At 57.2% G+C, this 23,350-nt stretch overlaps 4 protein-coding genes and 4 non-coding genes across 10 annotated transcripts; 3 read left to right on the forward strand and 5 right to left on the reverse strand.

The window, feature by feature from the left end:
* The first annotated feature begins 43 nt into the window (after positions 1-43).
* Positions 44-4,965, forward strand: Surf1 (SURF1 cytochrome c oxidase assembly factor). The gene is made up of 8 exons (XM_070015015.1): positions 44-254; positions 1,407-1,540; positions 1,623-1,705; positions 2,276-2,467; positions 4,158-4,230; positions 4,310-4,472; positions 4,686-4,767; positions 4,842-4,965. Exons 1-8 carry the CDS (start codon positions 56-58, stop codon positions 4,909-4,911), a joined length of 996 nt encoding a protein of 331 aa, XP_069871116.1. The 5' UTR covers positions 44-55; the 3' UTR covers positions 4,912-4,965.
* A 204-nt stretch (positions 4,966-5,169) lies between these two features.
* Positions 5,170-7,969, reverse strand: Rpl7a (ribosomal protein L7a). Its single transcript, XM_070015023.1, has 7 exons — positions 7,821-7,969; positions 7,310-7,459; positions 6,398-6,538; positions 6,142-6,221; positions 5,746-5,876; positions 5,433-5,502; positions 5,170-5,331 (listed from the first exon to the last, which is right to left on the reverse strand). Exons 5-7 carry the CDS (start codon positions 5,841-5,843, stop codon positions 5,227-5,229), a joined length of 273 nt encoding a protein of 90 aa, XP_069871124.1. The 5' UTR covers positions 5,844-5,876; positions 6,142-6,221; positions 6,398-6,538; positions 7,310-7,459; positions 7,821-7,969; the 3' UTR covers positions 5,170-5,226.
* Positions 5,597-5,663, reverse strand: LOC138822419 (small nucleolar RNA SNORD36). The gene has a single exon (XR_011370447.1). It is a non-coding gene; the product is annotated as a small nucleolar RNA SNORD36 (small nucleolar RNA).
* LOC138822418 (small nucleolar RNA SNORD36) lies at positions 5,950-6,024 on the reverse strand. The gene has a single exon (XR_011370446.1). It is a non-coding gene; the product is annotated as a small nucleolar RNA SNORD36 (small nucleolar RNA).
* On the reverse strand, positions 6,283-6,358 carry LOC138822417 (small nucleolar RNA SNORD36). The gene has a single exon (XR_011370445.1). It is a non-coding gene; the product is annotated as a small nucleolar RNA SNORD36 (small nucleolar RNA).
* On the reverse strand, positions 7,531-7,605 carry LOC138822420 (small nucleolar RNA SNORD24). The gene has a single exon (XR_011370448.1). It is a non-coding gene; the product is annotated as a small nucleolar RNA SNORD24 (small nucleolar RNA).
* Positions 7,970-8,416: 447 nt separating the features above from the next.
* Positions 8,417-18,565, forward strand: Med22 (mediator complex subunit 22). 3 transcript variants are annotated; one of them, XM_070015020.1, is made up of 5 exons: positions 8,417-8,519; positions 8,886-9,060; positions 11,965-12,045; positions 14,797-15,005; positions 15,112-17,031. In XM_070015020.1, exons 2-5 carry the CDS (start codon positions 8,938-8,940, stop codon positions 15,323-15,325), a joined length of 627 nt encoding a protein of 208 aa, XP_069871121.1. In that variant the 5' UTR covers positions 8,417-8,519; positions 8,886-8,937; the 3' UTR covers positions 15,326-17,031. The 3 variants fall into 3 exon arrangements, with proteins under 3 accessions (XP_069871121.1, XP_069871122.1, XP_069871123.1); XM_070015021.1 differs by having other exon boundaries at positions 8,421-8,519; positions 16,931-17,878; XM_070015022.1 differs by lacking the exon at positions 15,112-17,031 and adding an exon at positions 18,322-18,565 and having other exon boundaries at positions 8,430-8,519.
* Positions 18,566-19,135: 570 nt separating this feature from the next.
* Positions 19,136-23,183, forward strand: Surf6 (surfeit 6). Its single transcript, XM_070015024.1, has 5 exons — positions 19,136-19,290; positions 20,182-20,379; positions 21,020-21,108; positions 21,758-21,958; positions 22,043-23,183. The coding sequence occupies exons 1-5, from the start codon at positions 19,197-19,199 to the stop codon at positions 22,520-22,522; spliced, it is 1,062 nt and encodes a 353-aa protein (XP_069871125.1). The 5' UTR covers positions 19,136-19,196; the 3' UTR covers positions 22,523-23,183.
* Positions 23,184-23,350: the final 167 nt, after the last annotated feature.

Here is a 23,350-nt window from a genome sequence, read left to right on the forward strand (position 1 = left end):
CACCCCTCCCGGAAGCTAAGGCTCCGACCCGGAAGTGCTCGCGGCGGCCGCGGCCATGGCGGTCGCGGTGCGGCGGCTGGGCCCGCAGGCCGCGGTGCTGCTGCGCCGAGCGTGCGTGGGGCCGTCGGGCGCGGGCCGCGGCGGGGCGGGGCGGGCGCGGTGGGTGGGCTTCGCGTGCCCGGGCTCCGCCGGCCGCCGCGGCCCGCCCGGCCCCGCCGCCTGGAGCAGCGGCCTCGGGCTTCCTCCCCGCGCAGGTGAGGCCCGGGCGCGGAGGCTGCGGGCCGGCAGCCGAGCGGGGACCCGTGGGGGGGGGGTGCCCCGCGGTGTCCTGGGGGTCCCTGCGGCTGTAGGCGGGGCGGGGCCCGCGCCCCCCGCAGCCCCGGGCCGTCGCTGGTGGCCCCGCGCCCCGCGCCCCCCGCAGCCCGGGGCCGTCGCTGGTGTCCCCGCGCCCCGCTCCCCCCGCCCCCGCAGCCCGGGGCCTTCGCTGGTGTCCCCGCGCCCCCCGCAGCCCGGGGCCGTCGCTGGTGTCCCCGCGCCCCCGCAGCCCGGGGCCGTCGCTGGTGTCCCCGCGCCCCCGCAGCCCGGGGCCGTCGCTGGTGTCCCCGCGCCCGGCCGGCCGGTGCAGCCGGCTCGCCGCCCCCCGTAGTGTGGCCGAGGCACCCAGCCGACGGGGCCCTTCCCCGGAAGCTTAGGTTCCCTCGGCCTTTCTACTCGTGATGAGCGGTGGAAACGCCAACGCCAGAACTACTCTCAGCGTTGTCCAGGGCCCAGGTCGTGTTGTGGTGGCGCAGAGCCAGCTCTGGCCTGGCTGAGGGGCCTGCTTCAGCTACCGACGAGCCAACTGTAGCTGCCTTTTAGGTGCTTCTGGTCTGAGTGGACGCGTGCATGTTAGTGCGGAACACGCCTTGACGCGTCCTGACGGTGGTGGTTCCGAACACAGTCATGGCTGGCGGCAGACAGCCCCAAGCTGAGTGTGTCCTCGGTGAAGCCTGGGTTAGGAGACCACTGGGCGCAGCTGTATGCAGCTTAGGGTGGTGACTTGAGGTTTTTGCGTTTTCCCCCCTGCACCACATTCTCTGAGGTTATGTTGGTGGAGTCTTTTTTTTTTTTTTTTGTCGGTCCTGGGGCTTGAACTCAGGGCCTGGGCACTGTCCCTGAGCTCTTTTGCTCAAGGCTAGTGCTCAACCACTTTGAACTCTCTGCTTCTGGTTTTGGGGTGGTTAATTGGACTTTCCTGCCTGGGCTGGCTTTGAACCATGATACTCAGGTAATCAGCCTCCTGAGTAGCTAGGATTACAGCCGTGAGTCACCATCACTTGGCCTGGTGGAATCTTCTTGAGGAATTGGCTACCCAGTGCTGTTTGAGGGCTTCTGGTCCTATGCCAATGTTGTAAAACTTTCTCCAGGAGTGGCTCAGAGGTCCAGCAGGTATGGCAGTTCAGCCACAGAAGTGCCTGCTGCGAAAGTGGAAGATGACTCCTTTCTCCAGTGGTTTCTGCTCCTCATTCCCACCACTGCCTTTGGCCTGGGAACTTGGCAGGTAAAGTCTGGCATTCAGCTTGGGCTGCTCTGAGTTGTTTTCCCTGCTACCATCTGCTTGGCTCATTCTCTTGTTTCTGTAGGTCCAGCGTCTGAAGTGGAAGCTGAAACTGATTGAAGAATTAGAGGCTAGAGTCATGGCAGAGCCCATCCCTCTCCCAGCAGAGTGAGTATGGGTACACACAGGGCTGGTCTCACTTGTGGTTAATATTTGAACGTTTGCTTCTGCCTGCTCTCTGACGTGTCTCAGTCATCCTTATCAGTTGTTCTTTGCTGTTGACAACTTACTTGTTGCCTCAGGCCACCAGATGGATGCAGAAATATCTTATTTTTGATGCTGGTTTTCACTGCTTTTCAGGTCTAGAGGGATCTTCCACTCTATAGCACTGTAGGGATAATTCTTAGCCCTTAGGTGAAGACAGATCATGTGGGTCTTCACGAGATCAGTATTTGGAAAAAGTGCCTGGAATGCAAAAGGCTGTGTTCTGGAAAAACAATTCACAAAGGTGAATTCTGGGCAAATAACAGTGTGCTTTTATGTGTCTTACATGAGATATTCATGTAAGAGTCCACACGTAGCTTCTCTCAAAAAGCTGGACAGGGCACTGTTTCCCCACGACATCTAAGTCCTGCAGCTGAGGATACAGACTGCTGTCACACTCCACACAGCCTTCACTTTTCTACATTATTTTTCTGGGCCTCCTTTGGCTACAGCTCATCTACCCTTTCCTTGTAGCCCGCTGGAACTGAAAAGCCTGGAGTATAGGCCAGTGAGAGTCAGGGGACACTTTGACCACTCCAGGGAGTTGTACATGATGCCACGAACCATGGTGGACCCTGCTCGTGAGGCTCAAGAGGCTGGCCGACTCTCCTCCTCAACAGAAAGTGGGGCCTATGTTGTTACTCCCTTCCACTGTACAGATCTGGGGTGAGTGAACTGCGCAGGGCTCTGGCTGGCCTGGCAGGGGTACTCAGGGCATACTGATTTTTATGTCCTTCCCAATGCTTAGCCTTGCTAAGATCCTGAGGAATCCAAGATATCCAAAGGGCATTAGGCAACCTCTTCTGACATTAGGCAACCTTAACAATTCTTTTACCACTTAATAGGTTCTTCTGTATGTTAATCTCCGGATGGAAAGAGGGTTTACTTAGGTCCCTCTTTTGGAGAATCTTCTGATAGCCACATTAAACCCTGTGATGCAGCCTGGGGCCAGCAGGAGTATCTCAGCAGAAACCCCCCAGCTGCCTAGAGGGAATCTTGAACTAAGAAATGGAGTGGGAAGGTGGCTCAGTGGTAGAGTGCTTGCTAGCATGCATGAGGCCCTGGGTTCAATTCCTCAGCACCAACCACATAAGCAGAAAAAGCCAGAAGTGCCCCAGTGGCTCAAATGGTAGAGTGCTAGCCTTAAGCTTAAGAGCTGAGGGACAGTGCCCAGGCTCAGACTTGAAGCCCCACAACCAGGGGAAGAAAAAAAAGTTGAACAAGCCTGGTGCCAGTGGCTCATGCCTGTACTCCTAGCTACTCAGGAGGCCGAGAGCTGAGCATTGTGGCTCAAAGCCAGCCTGGGTAGGAAAGTCCATGAGACTCATGTCTCCAATAAACCACCAGAAAACCAGAAATGGCGCTGTGGCTCAAGTGGTAGGTAGAGTGCTAGCCTTGAGCTAAAGAACTGAGGGACAGCACCCAAGCAAAGTTCAAGCCCCATGACCAACTCTTCCCCCCCCCCAAAAAAAAGGTGTACAGGAAATGAAGGTGTGGTAAAGTGCCCAGCTTCAAGCAGAAAAGGCTCCTAAGAGTTGAGGCCCAGAGTTCAAATGCCAGTATTGGCTCAAAAAACAGATAGGAAGAGCATGGAAAAGGAGCACCTGGGGGCTGTTAGTCTCTGGGTCTCAGATGCTGCTGGTTCTTGTATACTTCAGCTGCCTCAGTTGAAAAGACTGTAGAGTCCAGAAAAGGGGGGTATAGCACACTGCTGCACATGAAGGAAAACAGCAGAGAAGGGGCTGTGTACTGTGTACCAGCAACTTTGGAAGCCTAGGGGTGAAAGGTGGTAGTTGGCAGGGGGCTTTGCCAGCATCACACTCCCCAGGGGCTGGGGAGATACAGCCTAGTAGTGAAATACAAATACTCAGCCCTGCATTGCGGTTTTCTGGCTAGTCCTGGGGCTTGAACTCAGGGCATGGGCACTATTCCTGAGCTATTTTATTCAACGTTAGTGCTCTACCACTTGAGCCACATTCCCAGCCAAAAACCCTGGACTATTTTAACATTACAAAATTAAATGGACCAAGGGGCTGGGAAGGTGGCTCAGTGGTAGAGCGCTTGCCTTGCATGCATGAGGCCCTGGGTTCAATTCCTCAGCACCACATAAGCAAAAAAGAAAAAAGCCGGAAGTGACGCTGTGGCTCAAGTGGTAGAGCGCTAGCCTTGAGCTGAAGAGCTGAGGGACTGCGCCCAGGCCCAGAGTTCAGGCCCCACGACCGGACCCAAAAAAATAAAATAAATAAATAAATAAAAATAAATGGACCAAGCCTTTGCTTGATTCACTGTAGGGACTTAAGGCCGTTAGCATTAATTAAACCATTCCCCACCTGACCTGCCATTCTGGTCACTCTAGAGTCACCATCCTGGTAAACAGAGGGTTTGTCCCCATGAAGAAAGTAAATCCAGAGACCCGCCAGAAAGGCCAGGTAAAGGACAGTGGGGACATGGGTCTTTCCTGCTTGAGAGTGGGGCTCCTGTAAAAAACATTCATGCCTTTCTTTGTAGATTGCAGGAGAAGTAGACCTAGTTGGCATAGTAAGGCTAACAGAAACCAGGAAGCCTTTCGTTCCTGAAAACAACCCAGAAAGGAACCACTGGCATTATCGGGACCTGGAAGCTATGGCCAAGATAACAGGCGCAGAACCAGTGTTCATTGATGCCAACTTCCGTACGTTGTGGTCAGCCCACCCCAGAAGAGAAAGCTGCTATTGTAGATACCCTGCTTTACCTCCCTGGCCAAGTGGTTATTGATTCCACCCTAGCATGTAGTGCTGGGAGACACTGGCAAGTTCTGAGTAAAAAAGGGACAATGGGTGGTGGGTTACAAGAAGCAAAGGTCCTACTGGGATGGAGATGGACACTGAGCCCACTGTTTCTACAGAGAGCACAGTCCCTGGAGGCCCTGTTGGAGGACAGACCAGAGTCACTCTGCGAAATGAGCACATGCAGTACATCCTTACCTGGTAAGCCTCAGCCACTTCCCCTTCTCAACACCACCTAGCTCCATGCTTACCAGCCTGATTCCTTTCAACCAAAGGTACGGACTATGTGCAGCTACATCATACCTGTGGGCCAAGAAGTTCCTACATCGGACTCCTGGCAGATGAGGTGGATACAAGCCTACTCACCACTGGTATAAATAAAACTTCCCATGCACTGGCTTGGTGACTCAAACATATTCCTGACCAGTAAGGAGATAGGGGTTTGAAGAGGAAGAGGTCATAGCCCAGGAAGACCTGGGACCCCTGCAGACAAAATGACAAACGCCCTTTTTGGAAAGGTACGTGAGCTCTTACGAGTGCTACATTTACGGGGTGTCGTCTTAGTGCTTGTCATCCCCATGACTTTAACTCAGAATGCCCACACACTGGAGAAAGGACAGTTTTATTATTTTCATGTACAGAGAAATCAACATTGCACACTTAGCCCAGCTTCGTGGCCAGCTCCTTAGCCTTTGCCTTTTCCAGCTTGGCAATTCGAGCCACAGATTTTGGACCCAGGACATTGCCTCCCCAGTGACGGCGGATCTGGAATGAGAAGAGACAGTCAGCTTGGCCTGTCTCCTGATACGCCAAATAGAAGTCTTCAGAGCCCCTTAGAAACAAGCTTGCTCTGCAAAGCTCCTTACCTCATCATATCTGTCATTGTAATTGGTCCTGATAGCCTCCACCAGCTTCGCCAGAGATCCCTTGTCTTCCCTTAAAAAAAAAATAGGGGGCAGGATATAGAGGTTCAGTATGTTGCTTGAGAAAGCAGAAACAACTTCACTTTGTAGCTATAGCAGGCTTTTTATTTGCCTCAGATATAATATGGCCACATGGTTTATTCAGGTGAAGAAATTCTTAACCATCATTGGCAAAGGTTCCTCAAGTGGGTGTGAAGGTCCAAGGCATGAATTGAATGGACTGAGGGAATCTGGGGCCAGTCTACCCACTACTTACGAGTTAACCTGAGTGAAGGCAACGGTGGTGCATGTTTTCCTGTGGACAAGGCGCCCCAGCCTGGCCTTCCCCTTAATGATGCAGTAGGGAACACCCATCTTGCGGCACAGGGCAGGCAGGAATACAACCAGCTGGAAGAAAGCATCAGCTGCTTAAGTGTCTGTCCTCACCCACAACAGCATCTCATGGGCCAGCTTGCTGGCAATTGCTCAGGGTTAAAAAGCTCATGGATTTTGGCACATCAAGATTTAGTTCAGTCAGAGGTTCACATCATAGCAAGAGCCACACAAATTGGATCCCTAGTTAATACTGTTCTCAAACGTGCCAGACCCAGCACCAAACCCCTTTCAGTCCCAGAGAGCCCTGCCATCAAAGTTGAGGAACATGCAGACCCACCTCGATGGGGTCCACATCATGTGCAATCACCACGAGCTGGGCCTTCTTGTTCTCCACCAAGGTAGTAACAGTGTTAACCCCTGGAACACAACCACACTCAGTGCTCAGGCAGCTTGGAAACAGCAAGCCACCATGCACAGCTGTGACTCAGTGTTAAAAAGCTCGAATTTCACTCTCCACGAGGACCTCAGGTGAAGAAATTCATACATCATTGCACAGCCTCGACCACTCACCCCACAGGGAGGGCCCCACCGACCTGCTCGAAGGACTGGAGGTCTCTTAGTGGGGACATCTCCTTTGCCAGCAGCTTTCTTCTCAGCTCGGGCCAACAGTCTCTGCTTCTTCTCCTGTTTTGTCTCTGGCCTGTACTTGTGGGCCAGCTTAAGTAGCTGTGTAGCTGTGTAAACATTCTACAGTTAGGCACCTCGGGAGGGGGTTGGGCTTGAGACATGGTCCCACCTGGACTCAGGTATATTCATGTCAAGCCCACCTATGGTTTAAATGGCTACTCTATAATTAAACACTAGGGGCCAGGAAAGTGTTAGACTGCTGGCCTAGCATGCACGAAGCCTTGGGTTCAATCCTCAGTACCACGTGAACAGAAAAGCCAAATAGAAGAGCACTGTAGTTCAAGTGATAGTGTGCTAGCCTTGAGCAAAAGCTCAGGGAGTGTCCAGGCCAAGTTCAAGCCTCAGGACTGGCAAAAATAAAAAATAAACACTACATCCATCCTGCTCTATTACAAGAATGGCAGCTATCAATCAAACCAAGGCTGCTGGGTACTAGTGACTCACATGTAATCCTACCTACTCATGTAGAGACTGAGGACTGTGGCTCTAATGGTAGAAATGCATACCACTTTTTTTTTTGTCCATTATGCGGCTTGAACTCTGGGCCTGGGCGCTGTCCCTCAGCTCTTCAGCTCAAGGCTAGCAGTTTACCACTTGAGCCACAGCATCACTTCCAGTTTTCTGAGAGTTTACTGGAGATAAAAGAGTCTCACGGCTTTTCCTGCCCGGGCTGGCTTTGAACCGTGATCTTCAGATCTCAGCCTCCTGAGTAGCTAGGATTACAGGGGTGAGCCACCAACGCCCAGTTACATCACCTTTTCAAGTCAGGCCAGCCTCATTCACTGAAGACTAGGCTTGGTACCCACCAAGAACCTCACCTGTCTGGCGATCCAAGGCTTGGGTAAACTGGTTAATTGCAGGAGGCACTTTCAGCCGCTTGTAGAGGATCGCCCTTTGCCGCTGCAGCCGGATGTAGCGGGGCCATTTGACAAAACGGGTGAGGTCCCTTTTGGGCTGGATGTCCTGTCCTGAGAAGAGAACTCTGTGAGTGAGGCTCAATGTCAAGTCACGTTTTTTAAAGGCACTCAGAGGGTGTTGGTGCATCAGCGATCTTGGTGGTTTCAAGTGTCATCACTATCTTTCCGATAGCAAATATCCTTTTACATCATCTGCACACAACAATGCCAGCGAGCAAGGGAGACAGCAGTTCCCGCCCTCTTCAACAGGAGGTCATGCTGGCTCCCACAGGCTCCCCCCTCCCCCCATGAGCCCCAACACGACACCTGGCAGAGTACCGCTGCCGCCAGAAGCGAGTCCGCTCTAGGAATCCCAACACGTCAGGACACAAGCTCCCCCAAACCCATCTTCAGCCCTCCCTTTGCTACTCACCAATGCCAAAGTTCTTGGGCCTTTTTTCAAACAGCGGATTTACCACCTTCTTGGCCTCCTGCTTCTTCACGACAGCAGGGGCCGGGGCCACCTTCTTCCCCTTGGCCTTCTTTCCTTTCGGCTGGGCAGAAAAGAAAGCCAGTTACACCTCGCCCTTCCCACGCGTTCTCCTTCGAGGGCAGCGCGCAGAGGAGTTGGGCCGGTGCGGCTCCGCTCCCGCGCAGCCCCCAGCCGAGGCCGGCTCCAGTCCCGCCGGCCCCCGGCCTCGCCCGGCCCAGCCGAGTCCGCACTGCGGCACCGAGCGCCGACCCCTCCCGCACGGAGGCGCGAGGAGCGAGGGCTCCCGCGCCGCCGCCTCCGGCCCGCCGCCTCCAGGGCCAGGCCCCGCGTGGCGCTCCCGGCGCGGGGTGTCGCCGAGGACCCCGCAAGAGCTCCTCCGAAGGAGGATGTCAACGGATGCGGCCCCAACGCGGCCCGGCCCCGTCAGACGCCACTCACCATCTTGGGTGGCTGGAGAGAGAAAGGGAAGGGAATTGTGGGTAATTTGTAACCCCCTCGGCGATCGCGAGAGCTGGCGCCGGCGCGGGATTTCGGATTTAAAGCGACAGGACGATTACGTGCCGGGCTTGGGGCGGCGCCTCGCGGCGGGGAGCCGCCTCCAGGACGCGGGCCTCCCGGAGGATCCGCGGAGCAGTGCGGGTAAGCGCGGGCCCGGGGCGTCCCGGCTCCCCGGGAGCGGGGGGATACGCTCTTTCGCTAGCCCCTGCGTCTGGTCCGAGCCCGGCCGCCCGGGAGCGTCGAGTTCGGGGGCCTTGGGGACGCGCGGTCGGACCCGAGGCCAAGGCACCGCCTGCGGAGCTCGGCCCCGGCTCCCCGTACCCGGGGTGCGGCGTGGCCCGGGCCTGCTCGGGGAGCCCCAGGCAGGCGGGGGCGACCGCGCCGCGATCCGGGGGTGGCGGGCTGGCCGCGGGCCGGGGTGCGCGCGCCGCCTGCGGACACCCGCCTCGGAGGACGGGCGTCGTGCGGCCTGCCGGCCGGCGGCTGACGCTGTCCGCTCACACCCAGCCCTGCCCTGCGCCCGGCGCCCCCGGCCTCCCCGCGCAGCCCCGAGCCCGCCATGGCCCAGCAGAGAGCCCTGCCCCAGAGCAAGGAGACGCTGCTGCAGTCCTACAACAAGCGGCTCAAGGATGACATCAAGTCCATCATGGACAACTTCACCGAGATCATCAAGACCGCCAAGGTGGGTGGGCCCCCAAGACCGCCGCGAGGGGCGGGTGCTGACGCCCACCCCTGTGGTAGCGGCGGTGGGCCTCGTCTCGGTTGGAGACGCTTGGCAGAGAGGGTGGCAGAGTGTCAACAGGAACAGACAGGTCAGCAGATCAAGACGTGAGCCCAAAATGACAAACTCTTGAGACTCCGGCCCGATTGATTGCCACAGCTCCAAGTCCAGCACTTACTATTGGCTCGGGGTTGTGGAGACTTCGAGACTCAGTGTCTCCGTTTCTCTGTCATAGGCCCTTGTGATTAGTGAGTTTGCCCATACATAGCAGGTATCCTAGGGCCTGGCACAGAGGAAGTGGCCCATTCCTTGTAGATATTCCAAGTGTGAATGGGAGAGAAACAAGGGAGAAATGGGCTAAGGAGGAGGTTGGGGAGAGCCCTGTAGGCAGGCAGTGTTCAAGACTTAGTCGCATCTGGGCAAGCCCTCTCTCTGACTGCTGCAGCCCAAACAGGAGCCTCCTTCAGCTTGACCACCTCAGACTTGTCAAGCCTGGCTGGCCAGTAATAGTAATGATAAGAGCTAGCCTAAATCTAGCATTTGCTGCCAGTCAGACCACATTGTAAGAGCTGTTTGTGCTGTTTAATCTTCCCAAGAACCTTGTACCATCGCCTCTCCACATTCAGAGGAAACTTGCCCACAATCACTCTGCTAATAACTGGCAGAGTCAAGATTTAAATCCAGGAAGTCTGCCTATTACCCACTGAAGGAGCCTAAGACATATCCAGTCCTCTGAGGTCTATCCCACCCTTTAGTGGCCCATCTGTAATCTAGGGGCAGCAATCCAGGCTTCTCTGAGAAGAATCCCATCTTTTTTGTTGTTTGTTTTTGTTATGGGGCTTGAATTCTGGGCCTGGGCGCTGTCCCTCAGTTCTTCAGTTCAAGGTTAGCGCTCCACCACTTGAGCTACCGCGCCAATTCTGGTTTTCTAGGTGGTTTCTTGGAGATAAGAGTCTCATGGACTTTCCCGTTCTGCCCAGGCTGGCTTTGCACCCTGATCCTCAGATCTCAGCCTCCTGAGTAGCTAGGATTACAGGCGTGAGCGCCTAGCGATCCCATTATTCTTGAGAGGATGATGACTACCCAATAGTGAGTGCCCAATCCCGGGAGGGATTGGGAAAGGATTGTTCAAAAAGACTTCATACGTGATCTTATTGCCTGGTGCTGGTTGCTCACACCTGTAATCCCAGCTATTCAGGAGGCTAGATCTGAGGATTGCAGTTCAAAGCCAGCTTAGGCAGGAGAGTCCATAAGACTCTTATCTCCAATTAGTCACTAAAAAGCTGGAAGTGGAGCTGTGGCTCCAGTGGTAGAGTACCCTAATTGAGTGAAAAAGCTAAGAGACAGCTCCCAGGCTCTGAATTCAAGCCCTAGCAACTGAACACACACACACACACACACACACACACACACACACACACACACACACACACACACACACACACACACACACACACACACACACACACACACACACACACACACACACACACACACACACACACACACACACACAGGAAGTGGAGCTGTGGCTCCAGTGGTAGAGTACCCTAATTGAGTGAAAAAGCTAAGAGACAGCTCCCAGGCTCTGAATTCAAGCCCTAGCAACTGAACACACACACACACACACACACACACACACACACACACACACACACACACACACACACACACACACACACACACGATACCATAGGATGAGGGGGTGGCGGAAAGGTCTCACACCTGTAGGTACTCAGAAGACCTAGAATGGGAGGATTGTGTTTCTAGGCCAGCCAAGGCAAAAAGTTCATGAGACCTCATGTCATCCAATTAAAAACAAAACAACACTGGGTACATTGACATATATATACCTGTTGTCCCAGCTATTCAGGAGGTACAGGTAGGAGAATCTTGATCGGCACTAGCCTTGGTAAGAAGTAAGACCCTGGGCTGGGAAGGTGGCTCAGTAGTAGAGTGCTTGCCTTGCATGCATGAGGCCCTGGGTTCCATTCCTCAACACCACATAAGCAGAAAAAGCCAGAAGTGGCGCTGTGGCTCAAATGGTAGAGCGCTAGCCTTAAGCTGAAGAGCTGACGGACAGCGCCCAGGCCCAGAGTTCAGGCCCCACCACCACCACCACCACCAACAAAATAATAATAAGTGAGACCCTATTAAAAAGTAACAAAAGCAAACAAGAGCTGGGGGAGTAGTTCACATGGAAGAACACTTGCCTAGCAAGTATAAGCCCTGAGTTCAAATTCCAAAACCTCCAAAAAAAAACACATTATCTTGTTCATTCAGCTAAACTTAGTGTCTTAGTCCCTGCCAGATGGCGTCACATTCTAAAAGTTGGCCAAGCGGGGCACTGGTGGCTCACGCCTGTTAATCCTAGCTACTCAGGAGGCTGAGATCTGAGGATCTCGGTTCAAAGCCAGCCCGGGCAGGAAAGTCCGTGAGACTCTTATCTCCAAGACAAACCACTAGAAAATTGGAAGTGGTGCCGTAGAGTGCTCGCCTTGAGCTGAAGAGCACAGGGACAGTGCCCAAGCCCAGAGTTCAAGCCCCACGACCAACCAAAAAAAGAAAAAAAAGTTGGCCAAGCTGAGGCCCTGTCCCTCCACCTAGCACAGTAAGACAGCAGTCAGCAGGGCAGCTTCTCCTTCGTCCTGGAGAAGGAGCCCCTTGAACAGCAAGAGAGCGTGGGACTGAACCTTGCAGTTGGGTGCGCAGGCACTGGGTCCACAGAAGGCAAGATTGGTTGTGGAGATACAAGTGTGCTGGGCAGCTGGTTGTTCCTGTGAGCCAGGCCGGAGCAGGGGTGGGAACTCTTGGCTGGGAGGGGTGGGACACTGGGCTGACTGTAGGCTTCTTGTTTGCTCCCAGATTGAGGATGAGACACAGGTGTCAAGGGCCACTCAGGGTGAACAGGATAATTACGAGATGCATGTGCGAGCAGCCAACATCGTAAGTGACTGGGGGGGGGCTCCCCACTGGGGTTTTGTGGTTCACACAGGTCCTCTGCCTGCCTCACCCTCCTGTGAGCAGTAAAGGAAGAGAGGTGAGGGGAGACCACTTCTCAGGATAACATCCCCAAGGCGGCCAGGCCGAGAGCTGTGCAGTGGTCAGGAAGAAAGCAGCCTACCTGCTGATTACCAGGTCCCCTAAAAGTCATACATGAAAAGGGGAATTGCTGAATGAACTGTATGTGTGGTGTGAACCCTGCGACTGTCACAAGAGAACCCCAGGCAGCCAGATGTGTACTCACAGATGTGAGGGAAAGGCCCCAAGCCACAGCCGTGGAGATGAGTGAGCACCGTATTTTCTTTTTTTTTTTTTTTTTTTTTTTGTCAGTCGTGGGGCTTGAACTCTGGGCCTGGGCGCTGTCCCTCAGCTCTTCAGCTCAAGGCGAGCGCTCTACCACTTGAGCTACAGCACCACTTCCGGTTTTCTGGTGGTTTTATTGGAGATAGGAGTCTCATGGTCTTTCTTGCCCGGGCTGGCTTTGAACCGCGATCCTCAGATCTCAGCCTCCTGAGTAGCTAGGATTACAGGCGTGAGCCACCAGCGCCCGGCTAAGCACCGTATTTTCTATGGAGGTTGTGCTGAGTGTACAGATGTGTGCCCACTGACCCGTGTGACTGGCGCTCCAGGCCCACCAGCGTGGAAACCAGAGGCTGGAGAGCTCTGGAGCAAGCTTACTAATAAACAAGTTTAGGGAGTGGGAAGGTGGCTCAGTGGTAGAGTGCTTGCCTAGTATGCATGAAGCCCTGGGTTCAATTCCTCAGTACCATTTAAACAGAAAAGGCCAGAAGTGGTGCTGTGGCTCAAGTGATAGAATACTAGCCTTAAGCAAAAAAGAAGCTCAGGGACAGAGTGCAGGCCCTGGGTTCAAGCCCCAGTACTGGCAAAAAAAAAAAAAAAAGTTGGTTCCACCTTCATGGTGAGGCAGGGCGGGAGCTGCACCTGCATGGTGGGGCAGGGCAGGATGTGCACCTGCATGGTGGGGCAGGACAGGATGTGCACCTGCATGGTGGGGCAGGGCGGGAGCTGCACCTGCATGGTGGGGCAGGGCGGGAGCTGCACCTGCATGGGGGGGCAGGGCGGGATGTGCACCTGCATGGTGGGGCAGGGCAGGATGTGCACCTGCATGGTGGGGCAGGACAGGATGTGCACCTGCATGGTGGGGCAGGGCGGGAGCTGCACCTGCATGGTGGGGCAGGGCGGGAGCTGCACCTGCATGGGGGGGCAGGGCGGGATGTGCACCTGCATGGTGGGGCAGGGCAGGATGTGCACCTGCATGGTGGGGCAGGGCAGGATGTGCACCTGCATGGTGGGGCAGGGCGGGAGCTGCACCTGCATGGTGGGGCAGGGAGGGATGTGCACCTGCATGGTGGGGCAGGGCAGGATGTGCACCTGCATGGTGGGGCAGGGCGGGAGCTGCACCTGCATGGTGGGGCAGGGCAGGATGTGCACCTGCATGGTGGGGCAGGGCGGGAGCTGCACCTGCATGGTGGGGCAGGGCAGGATGTGCACCTGCATGGTGGGGCAGGGCAGGATGTGCACCTGCATGGTGGGGCAGGGCGGGAGCTGCACCTGCATGGTGGGGCAGGGCAGGATGTGCACCTGCATGGTGGGGCAGGGCAGGATGTGCACCTGCATGGTGGGGCAGGGCGGGAGCTGCACCTGCATGGTGGGGCAGGGCGGAGGCTGCACCTGCATGGTGAGGCAGGGCGGGAGCTGCACCTGCATGGTGGGGCAGGGCGGGAGCTGCACCTGCATGGTGGGGCAGGGCGGGAGCTGCACCTGCATGGTGGGGCAGGTCAGGATGTGCACCTGCATGGTGGGGCAGGTCAGGATGTGCACCTGCATGGTGGGGCAGGGCGGAGGCTGCACCTGCATGGTGGGGCAGGGCAGGATGTGCACCTGCATGGTGGGGCAGGGAGGGATGTGCACCTGCATGGTGGGGCAGGGCAGGATGTGCACCTGCATGGTGGGGCAGGGAGGGATGTGCACCTGCATGGTGGGGCAGGGCGGGAGCTGCACCTGCATGGTGGGGCAGGGCGGGAGCTGCACCTGCATGGTGGGGCAGGACAGGATGTGCACCTGCATGGTGGGGCAGGGAGGGATGTGCACCTGCATGGTGGGGCAGGGCGGGAGCTGCACCTGCATGGTGGGGCAGGACAGGATGTGCACCTGCATGGTGGGGCAGGGCGGAGGCTGCACCTGCATGGTGGGGCAGGGCAGGATGTGCACCTGCATGGTGGGGCAGGGCGGGAGCTGCACCTGCATGGTGGGGCAGGGCGGGAGCTGCACCTGCATGGTGGGGCAGGTCAGGATGTGCACCTGCATGGTGGGGCAGGGCGGAGGCTGCACCTGCATGGTGGGGCAGGGCGGAGGCTGCACCTGCATGGTGAGGCAGGGCGGGAGCTGCACCTGCATGGTGGGGCAGGGCGGGAGCTGCACCTGCATGGTGAGGCAGGGCGGGAGCTGCACCTGCATGGTGGGGCAGGGCAGGAGCTGCCTTCTCAGTCTCTGGCTAGTGCCCTCCCCTCATCCTTGCAAATGGCCCCATGCAGGTTTGTGCTCCCATTTTGTAGACCAGAAAGCTGAGGCTCCCAGAGAGTTGCTGCCAGCCTATCTCCAGCAGCGTGGAGAAGGCCACTGTCTCCTCCCTCCCCACTCACCCTCTGCCCGCCCTGGCTTTGATGGCTGCAGGTCCGAGCTGGCGAGTCCCTGATGAAGCTGGTGTCTGATCTCAAGCAGTTCCTGATCCTCAATGACTTCCCATCAGTGAACGAGGCCATCGACCAGCGCAGCCAGCAGCTGCGTGCCCTGCAGGAGGAGTGTGACCGCAAGCTTGTCGCCCTGCGCGATGAGGTCTCCATCGACCTGTATGAGCTAGAGGAGGAGTACTACTCGTCCAGGTACAAATAGGGCTGGACCCCCTGCCTGCCTGAGCCTGGCCAGCAGGTTGGGCTGTCCAGGCCTGGAAGGGGCTTCCGTTCCTCACACCCTTCCTGGTCTTGGTAGCAAAGCTGATGCCGATTCCTGGGCTCCAGAGCAGAGCCCCTGGCCAGAGCATTTGATGGACAGACAGTTCACAGCCACCATCAGGCCTGAGCCTTTCCCTACATGCAGAGGGATGGAAATCATAGGACGTCTGGTATGGAGGAGGCTGAGTCTGGAGAACGGTGTCCCCCAGGACAGGGGAGCCCTCCTCTGGGCAGAACTTTCTGGGCCTTGATTCTGGATCTTGAATCCATACCCAGGCGGTCCAGCCCAAGCCATGCCCCTTTCTAGGATACCACTGCTTGCCCAGGGAGGCAATGCCGTGTACATGAGGCTGAACCCCACCTGTGGATGAGGGGCGGCCCTGGAGGGAGGAAATGGGGTGTCTGGATGTTGCTGTCAGCTCTGTGCTGGCACTGGGTGCCACAGAGCAGGACCTGTCATTGCAGCTCTCACAGGGCCACTTAGAATCTTGAGACTGAGCCAGAGGGGCCTGGAAATCCCTCCCACATAATTTTCCTGGGAAACAGAGGCTGGAGACCTGAGGCCTTCCACCCTACCCCACTAGCTTCTAACATACACATTCAGTGTGTCAGTTGCCAAGTTGTCCCTTTTGTGCCCCCTGCTGGACAGACCCTTCCTTCTCATGGTAGATGGAAAGTTTTCCTTTCTGTTAGACCTAGGCCACACCAGGAGGCCACAGACATTCAGCATGGTCTGTGGTCTGGGGCTTTGCTTTCTTGCCCTGGATTTAGAATCATTGCCTAGCTAGAGAGAGCAGTTCTAGATGTTTCTCGGGATTCTGGGGCTGTCATTGGTACCTGGAAATGCATCAGTTGAGTGCAGCATCTCCTGCACGCCAGGGGACCACCCTTGCCTTATGGGGCTGAAGGCCACAGGGAGTTGAGGACAGTCCTAAGGTCATGCAGCAGAGCTGGGATGGGAACCCATAGGCCCCAGCAGCAGTCTCCCCACCCCCCCAATTCGGTCTCTCTCTTCCTCTAGAGGGGGACCAGTCTGTGTCCCATCTTACCCCAGCCTCCTCCCCCACAGCCCCTGTGGGGAAGCAGCTGCCCCTTTTGCCTGTGGACACCCTTAAGCCTTCAGGGCTCTTCCCACCAGAGCTGGCTGGTTTGGTCCACGCCTCCCTGCCTGCACTGTCCACTCACTGCTTCTCTTTCTGCCTCTGCCTCTTCTTTCCATTCTCCTGTGTTCGGGTGATGCTGAGAATGAACACACGGAGCAGGCGAGGGGGAGGTGATTAGACCCGGGGAATGACCCGGCTCTGCCTGCCAGGATGATCTGCACTCTGCATCCTGCCTCTCAGGCCCTCCATAGGAAGAAGAAATGGAGTACAGAGCCCCAGGGGAGTGTGGGGGTGTCACAGAACCCAAGCAGCGGTGCTGGGAGGTGCCAGGGCCTGGGTTTCTATCAGCCCACACAGGGACGGACCCAGCAGTAGGGCAGGGTTTCTGCCAGGGGTGTAGGGGTGATCTTTGCAAAGGTTCATGGGCCCCTCAGCTGGTGAGGGGAGAGTCCCTGGGCTGGGGCAGGGCAAGCAGGGCCCTCAGGGACTTGGAGAGGCTCGAGTGGCAATCCAGCAAGAACACCAGCTTGGTCCCTGGGGAGGACTTGCCAGGGTCACCCAGCCTGTTACAGGGCGGCCCCTACGGCCCCTCCCATAGCCAGGAGTGCCTGAGAGGCTTGGCACGGAGGAGAGGAAGGGGCGGCAGGCCAGGGTGGTGGTTGTGGTTTCTTAACTCTGCTTCCGTCTTGCTTTCCCCTCCCTGCTTCCCTCTGTCTGCTCCTGTCCCTCCCGGGGTTTCTGGTGGTGGAAAAGCTCCAGTCTTTGCGAAGCTAATGACCTGCCTCTATGTGAAGCTTACTGGAGGCTGGACCTCGACACCGACTCTGCTGATGGCCTCCCAGCCCCTCTTCTGGCATCCCCGGAGCCCGGCCCTGGCTCACTGCCGGCTGCAGCCCCCTCCCACTCCCATGCCGGTGGCCCTGGCCCCACAGAGCACACCTGAGCCTCCAAGGCTGCCCTCCCCCAGGAGCAGGAGCGAAATCCTGGGCTCCTTCTTGAGCCTGCCCACCACAACCTAGCTTGTACCTGCCTTGGACCCGCTGGACACCCCAGAGTCCAGAAGCTGCTGTGGCCTTAGGAAGCTGACCAGGCTCCGTCTCTAGCACAGTTAGGGACAGTTGTTAGACCCATTTCAAGATGGCCCATTATCTCTAGCCTCTATCTCTCAGGTTACTGGGTGGAAGGAAGTATGTCCTGTTGAGCTTCCTGCTATTTGAAGACTGTTTACAGTGGGCACAGTCAACAGTTGGCTAAGTCCATTCTCATGATGGCCAGGGCTACTGCCTCTTGCTGAAGGCACAAATGACCACCCTGGCAGGCATGTGGAAGATGGGTGGCTCACTCCCATGGCAGCTGCTGGGGCCTCCTGACCAATGCCACTATGCCTGTTCTACTTTTGTGATGAGACTTTGATTAAAAAAAAAAAAAAAATACTACCCTTGCCAGGCGCCTGTGGCTCAGACCTGTAATCCTAGCTACTCAGGAGGCTGAGATCTGAGGATTGCGGTTCAAAGCTGGCCTGGGCAGGAAAGCCTGTGAGACTCTTATCTCCAGTGAACCACTAGAAAATTGGAAGTGGTGCTGTGGCTTAAAGTAGTAGAACGTTAGCCTTGAGCAAAAAAGTTCAGACAGGCCCAGGCCCTGAGTTCAAGACCTATAACTGACAAAAAACAAACAAAAATACAACTACCGTTTCCCATCGCTCCTCTTTCTTCTTCATTCCTAGTCAGTCTAGAACCACCCTCAGTGCCAGTGGCTCCTAAGTGAACACTGGCTCTGCTGGCACAACCTGGGGTTCAGGCCAATGCCTAATAAGTCCTTAGCATTTGGCGAGTGAATGAACTACCTGCCACGATTGAACATCCCGTGCCTGGGCACCTGTATGTCTGGTGCCATCTAGTTCTCACTGCCATCCTGAGTCAGTGTTAGGTGTGCACTTGGGGAGGAGTCATGCTCAAGCCCAAAGCTGGGCCCGAAGTGGCAGAACCAGGGTTCGAACCTCAGGAAGTCAGAACTACTGCTTCCTGGGGGTAGGCTCAGACTCACCGAAACCACAGTGCGCTGGGGATAGAGTGAGGTTCTCCAGAACTGCTGCCACTAGACTCTGTACCCCCCATCCCCACCCCGGTGCCATCCCTCCACAGGCTCTATCGCCATTCCTCTGAGGAGATCCACACACCACCACTAAGGGGCAAAGCCAAGCAGAAGGGAGGGACATCTGGGAGCCAGGGGCATGGCTCTGACCCTGGTTTCTTGGGGGCCAAAGGACGGTCACTTTTCACGAGTTCCCACTGATAAGATGCCGATGCCAACAGTACAAGACCAGAAGGAATGTGCCACGAGGCTTTAAAAAGCATCTGAACAATAAAAGTGTCTCTCGTGTATTTATTATCTGCTTGGCCAGTGCCATCCTTCGCACGCAAAGTGAGCTGTTTCTCCCTAACGCAGCGCGGCCCTCCGCCCTCCTCCTTCCTCGGGGAGAGCGGGTCTCCCGCACCTGATTCCACGGTACTGAAGGGACCGGTGCGCACATTCTAAGTCGCGGGAAGGTGGCTGGCAGAACACCGGCCCGCACCCGCACCCGCACCCTCCCTCCGGCGAGGGCCGTTCCCATCGGCGCCTCGAGGCTTCCCTAGCCCGGCGCGGGGCCGCGGGAGCCGCCGCAGCACGGGAAGCTCACGCTCAGGATGGGCAGGCTCTCGAGGCCTGCGGTGGGGGGCGGCGCGCGCCGGTGCCGGCCTCACAGCCCCGAGCCCCGCTCCGCCGAGGCCCCGTCCCCGCGTCTTCTCACGACACCCCGCGGAGGGCCGGAGCCGCGCGCCCGCGGGCGTCGCCGCCGTCTCCCACGTGCTCCCCGCACGCCCTTTCCAGCGCGGCCAGTCCTGGCTAATCGAGCGCCGCTCGGTGGTCGGCTGGCAGCGCCTGCACAGCAGTGACTTCCGGCGCCCACTCCGTGGCTTCCGGCGCGCAGCGTAGAGTGCGGAGTGAGTGGTGCGGTGTCCTCGGCCCGCCCGCGGCCATGGCCTCCCTCCTCGCCAAGGACACCTACCTGCAGGATCTAGCCAGGAAGATCTGCGTCCAGCCGGGCCCCGAGCGGCCGAGACGCGAGCGGGGTAACGCGGGGCGGGCGGGCTGGAGCCGCGGGGCGGCGGCGGCGGGGCGGGCGGGCTGGGGCCCCGGGGCGGCGGCGGGGCGGGCGGGGGCCCCGGGGCGCGGCGGCGGCGGCGGCGGGGCGGGCGGGGAGGGAGCGCGCGCGCGTCCGCCCGCCGCGGCCCTCACTCACGCCCGAGCCGGCCGCGCACTTGGCGGGGAGCCGTGCACACGAGGCAGGCGCACGTTCAGGAGGGGAAGTTGAAAAAGTTGGCCACCTCTCTCACCTCGTTGCCACCTAAAACTGCCTCCTTGTCCGTGGCGTGGACTCCGTGCGTTGATTCCCATTGCACACTCAGGTCCTCAGTGTAAAATGTAATCAGCTTCACCTCCCAAACAGAAACACCTGTGTGGCGGTGCCATTTACCCCCTAGCTTTTCACGCCAGCGCCGTACGGACGTCTTTGGGGATTTTTTGTTTTTTGGTTTTGTGCCAGTACTGGAGTTTGAACTCAGGGCCAGGGGGCTGTTCTTTAGCCTTGTCTGCCCAAGTCTGGGGCTCTACCTTATGAGCCACACCCGCAGTTCCGCTTTTTGCTAGTTAACTGGAGATAGGAGCTTCATGGACTTTTCCTGCTTAGGCTGGCTTAAAGCTGGGTTCCTAAGATCTCAGCCTTCTGAGTAACTGGGATTACAGATGTGAGCCACAGTGCTCAGCTTTATGAACATGTTTGTGAAGGGCAATTCTCATAAACAATTATTAGGTCAAGCATGATCTGCATTCCAGGTGAGGTGGGTGGATTCTCCATCCTGATTGTTTTGAGGCATCCTTGTGGAGTTAAAACCATTGCAAGATCTTCCTGCTTGCTGAATGTCACAGAGGCTGAGGTGCAACTCTGTTGTTTTGTATTCCAGCTGACAAGGCTCGAGGCTCAGAAGCTTCTGGGCCTCCAAAAAAGAGAAGGAAAAAAGCACAGAAGAAACCCCCGGAGCAGGAACAGAAGGCCATACACAAGGCCAAGTCCTTGAGAGAGAAGTCTCCAGCTGCTTCTGCAGCCAAGAAACAGGCAGCACCCAAAGAGGAGGCTTCTAGCTTCCCAGGGTCTCCTGCAGGTGAGGGCTCCAGGGCCAAGATGGGGCTGGGTTGCCAATGTGATCACCTCCATTCACAAGGAAAAGCGTCAGGAAGCACTCAGGGTTCATGTGAGGCCCCTGCAGAGTTTGATGGGTTCTGGGGCCCTGTGGGAAGTGTTGTGCTTCCACTACATATGATAGAGCAGCAGGGGACAAGGTATCTGAGAATCTGGAAGGTTACAGTTAGTAGGAAGTCCCTTCTCTCTAGGTGTTTCTTTTTTTTCTTTCTTCTTATGTGCTGGTACTTGGGCTTGAACTCAGGACCTAGGCACTTTCCCTTAGCATTTTTGCTCTTGAAGATAAGAGTCTCACTGACTTTCCTGTTCAGGATGGCTTCAAACCACAATCCTCTGATCTTAAAACTTTGAGTAGCTAGGATTATAAGCATGAGTCACTGGAACCAGGTTGGGAAGTGTTTTCTTGTATTTCAGTCAGTTGCCAATCTTGAAGGAAGTTGAAGGCACAAGTCCAAGTTGAAGAGGTGGAGTAGAACCTACTGCATTAACCTAGATCACAAAGTGGCTGCAGTGGACCCAGAGCAGAAGAGGCTTAGATGCTCTGCCATGCGGAGGGAAGGGAAAGGCTAGAGGGCGCCCTTTAAGTACTGTCTCCTTTGCAGATGACCAAACTACGGGACCTGACTCTGTGTTCGCCCTGGAGGTGCTGCGGCAACGACTGCACCAGAAGATCCAGGAGGCCCGGGGCCAGGTAGGTGGGGAGGCCCTGCGAGCCCCTAGAGCATGTTGGAAAGTGGCTTCCCACGCTGCCTCCTTGCTGCCGGTGGGACCACAGTGCAGGCCTGGTTTGGGGCTGGGGGGGGCGGGGGGGGGTCATTCCCACAGTTTCTGGCTTGCTGGCTGTCCCTCCTGTGGCCCTCAGAGAGGCACAGCCTGCTGTCTCTGGAAATCTGCTGACACCACAGGGACTGGGTGGGCCCGGGTCTGTCCTCTAAAGGTCAGTGCCTTGAGCTTAGCTGCCCAGCCCTGACATGGTACCGTCTCCCCCGACCCAGCTGCACCCTCTTTCTGGCGCCTGGGTGCGGGGGAGGAGGGCTGGCATGAGCAGGATACACTCAGTTGTGCCTGAAACACAGGATGTAGATAGCAGTGCAAGGCGAAACTGTTCGTGGAGCGCCCTGTCCCACGGAAGGACCTGAGAATGCGGCTGGTTCTTGTTTGGGGGTTCCCTTTTTCCCACTGGGCCATTTTGGGTGATGGGTCACGTCCTTCTGAAGCCCATGGCCTCCAAGAGGATTTCCCCACTTGCCTCCAGCCTGCGCTCCACCTCAGCCATGTGCCATGTGGTGAGGACCCTTAAAGTTAAGAGCTGTGGTGAGTGGACCCCCACTTTCCCTCAGGGAAGTGCCAAGGAGCTGTCTGCGGCCACTCTGGAGAAACGGCAGCGGAGAAAGCAGGAGCGGGAGCGGAAGAAGAGGAAGCGGAAGGAGCTGCGTGCCAAGGAGAAGGCGATGAAGGCTGTGAAGATGGAAGTAGCCACTGAGGCGGCCCCTGAGGCGGCCTGCAAGGAGCAACAGGAGCAGGGGCTGCTCTTCAACAAGGTGAGCAGCAGGACGGTGGTTGGGGAGAAGGGCAGGGCCACTCCCACGTGAGCCCCCTGTTAGGCGGAAATTTCCTGTCCTCAGGTGGAGGTGAACGAGGACGAGCCGGCCAGCAAGGCCCAGCGGAGGAGGGAGAAGCGGCAGAGGGTGAAGGGGAACCTGACCCCGCTGACGGGCAGGAACTACAGGCAGCTGCTGGAGCGCCTGCAGGCTCGGCAGGGCCAGCTGGAGGAGCTGCGGGAGCAGGGTGCGGGGAAGGCCCAGGAGCTGGAGGCCAAGATGAAGTGGACCAACCTGCTGTACAAAGCGGAGGGCGTGAAGATTCGGGACAACGAGCAGATGCTGCAGGAGGCGCTGAAGCGCAAGGAGAAGCGCAAGGCCCAGCGCCAGCGCCAGTGGGAGAAGCGCTCGGCCCAGGTGGTGGAGAAGATGCAGCAGCGGCAGGACAAGCGGCGGCAGAACGTGCGTAAGAAGAAGGCAGCCCGCGCCGAGCGGCGTCTGCAGAAGGCCCGCAAGAAGGGCCGGGTGCTGCCCCAGGACCTGGAGCGGGCTGGCCTGGCCTGAGCGGCCCGCCCCTTCCCAGGTGCCTTTCCCACCTGCTCTCCTGATCTTGGGTCCCCAGGTGAGGTAACCTGGGCCTCGCCTTCAGTGAGGCTCCGATGAGGCCCCAGAGAGAAGGTTGGTGCCTTCGCCAGACCCGGGAGGGGCCAGCCCATTCTGCATCTGCCCTCTTGAAGGGGAAGCAGGGGTGGAGGCGAGGCCTCTGCTTCCTCCTCTTCCCCATGGCCATGAACAGGAGGATGGCCCTTGGGAGGCCCAGAACCCGCAGGGGGCTGGTGGGCTCACGCTATTTGGAGGAAGCCAGGGCCAGCCAGGCTACCTAGCTCTGCCTCTCTCCTGTTCCTCAGCCAATCCTGCTCAAAACCCAAGGAATGAAATCGAAGTGGGGTCACAGCGCCATCTGTGGGCCAGTCACTGGCAGAGCACTGAAGTGCTTCCCTTTCAAGGCCAGGATAGGGGCTGGTGCAGGTGGGCCTCTGCTGTGCCATGACAGGCGGAGATGGCGACCCTCCTGGGTCAGCTTGGTGAAGCATGGCTGTGCAGGCTGGTGTTGTCTCGGGTGTCTTGGAGGGAACAAATCATACTGGGCAGCTGTTATGAAATGAGCTTTTGTCTAGGGAAAAAATCCTGAATAAATGGGGGAGCTTTCCTTTGTGCCTTGGGGTGCAAGTGTGGACTGGTGGCTTTCTGGCGGGACCAGGTTCAGAGTGCTCAAGTTCAGGGTGGCGGTGTGGGTGCTTTATGGGACCTGTCTTCGTAGTGCTGGACTGAGCTCTGGGGTAAAGGCAGGTGAGATGCCAGGCCGAAGGGAAGCCAAGCCAAACCTGTGGC

Source organism: Dipodomys merriami, unplaced genomic scaffold (genome assembly GCF_024711535.1).
Source record: "Dipodomys merriami isolate MVZ:Mamm:240054 unplaced genomic scaffold, mDipMer1.0.p SCAF_11, whole genome shotgun sequence".
In the NCBI taxonomy this organism is placed as follows: domain Eukaryota; kingdom Metazoa; phylum Chordata; class Mammalia; order Rodentia; family Heteromyidae; genus Dipodomys; species Dipodomys merriami.

Coding starts and splice junctions, on each gene's coding strand:
- Surf1 (XM_070015015.1), top strand. CDS start 56: ATGGCGGTCGCGGTGCGGCGGCTGGGCCCGCAGGCCGCGGTGCTGCTG. Junction 1,706..2,275: donor CCCATCCCTCTCCCAGCAGA/GTGAGTATGGGT, acceptor CTTTCCTTGTAG/CCCGCTGGAACTGAAAAGCC. Junction 4,231..4,309: donor AGACCCGCCAGAAAGGCCAG/GTAAAGGACAGT, acceptor CTTTCTTTGTAG/ATTGCAGGAGAAGTAGACCT.
- Rpl7a (XM_070015023.1), bottom strand. CDS start 5,843: ATGGGTGTTCCCTACTGCATCATTAAGGGGAAGGCCAGGCTGGGGCGC. Junction 5,503..5,745: donor GCCTTCACTCAGGTTAACTC/GTAAGTAGTGGG, acceptor TTTTTTTTTAAG/GGAAGACAAGGGATCTCTGG. Junction 5,332..5,432: donor ACAATGACAGATATGATGAG/GTAAGGAGCTTT, acceptor TTCTCATTCCAG/ATCCGCCGTCACTGGGGAGG.
- Med22 (XM_070015020.1), top strand. CDS start 8,938: ATGGCCCAGCAGAGAGCCCTGCCCCAGAGCAAGGAGACGCTGCTGCAG. Junction 9,061..11,964: donor AGATCATCAAGACCGCCAAG/GTGGGTGGGCCC, acceptor GTTTGCTCCCAG/ATTGAGGATGAGACACAGGT. Junction 15,006..15,111: donor GAGGAGTACTACTCGTCCAG/GTACAAATAGGG, acceptor TGGTCTTGGTAG/CAAAGCTGATGCCGATTCCT.
- Surf6 (XM_070015024.1), top strand. CDS start 19,197: ATGGCCTCCCTCCTCGCCAAGGACACCTACCTGCAGGATCTAGCCAGG. Junction 21,109..21,757: donor TCCAGGAGGCCCGGGGCCAG/GTAGGTGGGGAG, acceptor ACTTTCCCTCAG/GGAAGTGCCAAGGAGCTGTC. Junction 21,959..22,042: donor AGGGGCTGCTCTTCAACAAG/GTGAGCAGCAGG, acceptor TCCTGTCCTCAG/GTGGAGGTGAACGAGGACGA.